General features: G+C 41.0%; 1 protein-coding gene across 1 annotated transcript in view; it reads left to right on the top strand.

Annotated features, from left to right (window-relative positions):
- The first annotated feature begins 6 nt into the window (after nucleotides 1-6).
- si:ch211-284k5.2 (uncharacterized) overlaps nucleotides 7-4,270 on the top strand; it is a 23,221-nt gene continuing 18,957 nt past the window's right edge. Inside the window, exons 1-3 of the mRNA XM_008410890.1 lie at nucleotides 7-71; nucleotides 871-1,034; nucleotides 2,605-2,788. Of these exons, the coding sequence (XP_008409112.1) occupies nucleotides 57-71; nucleotides 871-1,034; nucleotides 2,605-2,788 (363 nt within the window). The 5' untranslated portion in view covers nucleotides 7-56. The remainder of the gene's footprint in view (nucleotides 72-870; nucleotides 1,035-2,604; nucleotides 2,789-4,270) is intronic.

The following is a 4,270-nucleotide window of genomic DNA, read 5'->3' as shown; positions in this document are numbered from 1 at the left end:
CCCACCCTGTAGTGGACACCAGGAGAGTGCTCACAACAGCAAATTCCCAATATAAAATGAAGAGATTGCAGGTCAGTAAGCACACATACACACAGAGATGCAACAAGTCATAAAGCTAACTATATGCAACAGTTTAGTGACCTAGTATAGAGCCAGTATCCTACAAATCATTTAGAAAGAAAAGGTAAAGCAAATTACGTAGGCAGACAGAYAGACGGATAGATCAGTGTTTCCCAACCCTGGTCCTCAAGGCACACTGACCAGCATGTTTTAGATGTTCCCCTGTTCAGCACACATGATTTCAATTGATGGCTGATTAACAGGGTTTTGCTGAATTGCAATCATCTGAATGGGCTGTGTTGAAGCAGGGGAACATCTTAAACATGCAGGTAAGTGTGCCTTGAACGGGTTGGGAAACACAGAGAGGGAGGGAGGGAGTGTGTGTGAGGGAGAGAGAGAGAGAGAGAAAGAGAGAGAGAGAGAGAGAGAGAGAGAGAGAGAGAGAGAGAGAGAGAGAGAGAGAGAGATCCTACAAAAGCAATGTGCAGAATATTTGAAAGGTAAAGAAGGCAAATATTGATAAATGTAGGTTTGCATGTGGACAGACCAAGGAAACTGAGTGCTGTAAGCAAAACCAGTCTCTGCAAAGTCTTTAGTCTAAGGTTTTACTGTAGGTTATTTTCATTGCAGTTGGCCATTTCTTCTAAAAGCTTAAAAATAATTTMATAGGTTTTCCTCCTCTTTCTACATCACAAATAACTCTCCAAATTGTGGAGTTTACCCCAGTGTATGGATTGTAAAGACAAGAAAATATAAAAATTAGTTTTAATATGTTTCCATGTTAAATTTCTGGTTTTTAACTTGGTGAAGGAGGAACGACTGTCTGCTGCCAGGAGAGACAATCGTCTTTTGGTTTCCAGGATGAAAAACAATCGTCTTCTGGCGTCCAGGATGAAAGACAATCGTCTTCTGGCTTCCAGGATGGCCAACATCAAAGGCACAGTGGACCACAGGAATGAATACCGACGTAAAAGGTTAAACTATTTGTTTTTGATACAATATAAAAGAAACTATTTTATGAGTCACCTTTATGTTTTGAGTCACTTGACAATTGGTATCATGAAAGGCTTTGCTATTCTTCAATTATTTCATTCTTAACTAAAATATTTTTTTTACACAAGCACATCTAATATGTTAAGTGGAAATTGATATCAATGTAGCTACATTATATTGCCAAAAGTATTTGCTCACTTGCCTTGACTCACATATGAGTTTAAGTGACATCCCATTCCTGATCCCTATAGTTCAATATGAAGTTGGTCCACCTCTTGCTGCTAGAACAGCTTCCACGACCTTGTGAAGGCTGTCCACAAGATTTAGTTTTTATGGGGATATTTACCATTCTACCAGAAGCACATAATGAGGTCACATACTGATGTTGGACGAGAAGGACTGTCTTTCAGTCTCTGCTCTAATTCACCCCACAAAGATGTTCTGTCAGATTGAGGTCAGGACTCTTTGCAGGCCAGTCAAGTTCATCCACACCAGACTCTCCATCCATGTTTTTATGGACCTTGATTTGTGCTCTGGTGCGCAGTCATGTTGGAAGAGGGGGCAAGCCCATGTCCCGAATAACAACCCCACACCACTATCCCCCCTCCACCAAACTTCATAAATGGCACAATGCAGTCAGACAAGTACAGTTCTCCTAGCAACCACCAAACCCAGACTTAACCATCAGATTTACAGGAGAAAAGCAATTTGTCACTCCAGAGAATGCGCCTTCACTGCTCTAGAGTCCAGTGGTGGCGTTCTTTACAAGACTGCATCCGACGCTTTGCATTGCACTTGGTGATGTTTGGCTTGGATGCAGCTGCTCCACCATGGAAGCCCATTCCATGAAGCTCTCTGTGGTCTGTTCCTGAGCTAATCTGAAGGCCACATGAAGTTTGGAGGTCTGTAGTGATTGATGCTGCAGAAAGTTGCAGACCTCATCGCACTTTGTGTGCTTCAGCATTCGCTGACCCCTGTCCATCAGTTAACATGGCCTACCACTTCACGGCTGAAGTGGTAGGCCATGTACCCAAACACCAAACAGTTTTTCCCAAACACTTACATTTTCTTATAATACAGCTGACATTTAACTGTGGAATATTTAGGAACGAGGAAATTTCACAACTGGATTTGCTGCACAGGTGGCGTCCCATCACAGTTCCACAGAGAAATTCACTGAACTCCTGAGAGCAACCCGTTCTATCACAAATGTTTATTAAAAAAAACGTCTGCATGCTTATCTGCTTCATTTATACACTTATGGCCATGAAAGTGATTGGAACACCTGATTTTGATCATTTGGATGGCTGGGCAAATACTTTTTTCAATATAGTGTATAATATGAATGGCTGAATATGTAAAAGGTCCACTGATGGACTATGTAGAATCCAGAACAGGTTAATGATTGACCGCAACTGAAATCTCTTCATAATCTTAGATACAGGTGCTACCTGATGCTTTTTTCTTTATGTTGGTTTTTTGGGGGGACATCTTGGAGAACAAATAGGAAACAAAATAACAATTTTGTTGAACTTTTTTCTGCATCCTCAGTTTGAATGCTGGCAAAAGGAAGCAGGATCTTATGGTTATCAGTGAGGGAAATCAGGCCATGTGCCAACGACTCTTATCCCGCAAGTCTGTATACTCCCGGGAACATTGGTTGGGTGACTGGRAGAAGACGGAGCATTTACTCAAACACATATCCCGGTACCCCAAGGAACAAGCAGCTAAACAGGTGAGACCACACTATCATCATGTCTGAAAGTTTTACTCAGAAACAAAGAATTCTTAAAGGGATCCATGATTACTTGTAGTAATAGACTTCATTTGAGAAATATTTAGGTTGTTTAGTTTTACTGAACTCTCATAAAATATTGTCACATGAACGTTGCCATGTGGGTCATACTGCAATGCATTCTGGGTAAAAAACATTTAACTGTCTGATTGCTTTAGGTCCATCTCGCCAAAATAGCGATGGKTAATGTCTTTAAGCCTTTTCAGAATGAATCAGAGAGCATTGAAATAAATGGGAATGTAGAAATCACAAGGAGTAATGATGATGGAGCTGGTGTCTTGGTGCTGCTGCCACCTTCAACTTCATAAATGAAAGACATATCTGTGGTCGGACTGTGTGATCTGTAAGTAAGTGACTCTATAGCTCCGTGTCTGGTCCAGTAACAGCTGTTTAGGGTCCAGTGTCAGTTCAGTCGTATATATTCAGTATCGGCAGCCGCAGCAATTAGCTCTGTTAGCATTTCAAAAAGCTTCCAGCACTGCATGTATGATGTTCCTCCCAGCTGTTTAGCCGGCAGCAGTGGGATTTAGGCACTTTGTGGATAAAAACTGTTGATCACCTGTTGGACCCTTTGTCAGTTTTGCTCATACAAATGACTCACAGTCGCCAGGAGTGAAATGTTGAGGGCACAATTAGGTCCTTAGGAAGTTGAGTTTGGCTCTTTCCCGCACCTCTTCCTCTTCTTCCCTTTGACTATTGACCCTGTCCTAAACTTTGTTCTTCCACTGTCAGGACATAWACTTGCCAGTTGATGGTTCATMCTKATAGGTATTTTTCTAGAACCTACATAAAAGAACCACAGACAACGTATATGAATTTTATGACCAAGCTTTTGCAAAAGGAGAAAACTCTGTCAATTGCTCCTCCGAGCCGTTCACAGAGCATTCTGAAGATCTTTGGGTACAGCTTGTCTTTTATTATCAAACTTCAAAGAGGGAGGATAGGTAAGATAGACAGCAGAGGAAAAACAGCAGAGGTCGTAAAACATCATACCCAAACACAGCAAAGGTCGTAAAACAATTTACCTAAACAACTAGCAACCCAGTTCCAGATGCGATATCKGATCTACGGTCTGAGCCCGGTTCAAATCTCGGTCAAACTGTTTCACATGAAGATGAACAGACAGTTGTGACCCCCAGGTTAGTTCATACACACACTAAAGAAGAGAACACTTTAAACTGACTAACATTAGACTGAATATGAACTAAAGCAACAACAAAATGATAATACCAAAAAATCTCCATCACATACCTCTGAACTATTTCAGAAAACTGGTTGATCGCTCCTTTTTTTCATGTGGGAAATAATTCGGAATCACCTCACTTTTTTATTAAGACACCATAGCGAGACCATTACAAAGTGAATCAAAATTGGAAATAAAAGAAGAAAGCGCCCATTAAAACGGAATTAGGTTTTAATAGG

The sequence above is a fragment of the Poecilia reticulata genome, linkage group LG6 (assembly GCF_000633615.1).
Source record: "Poecilia reticulata strain Guanapo linkage group LG6, Guppy_female_1.0+MT, whole genome shotgun sequence".
NCBI lineage: Eukaryota > Metazoa > Chordata > Actinopteri > Cyprinodontiformes > Poeciliidae > Poecilia > Poecilia reticulata.
This window is presented reverse-complemented; position numbering and strand designations above follow the sequence as displayed.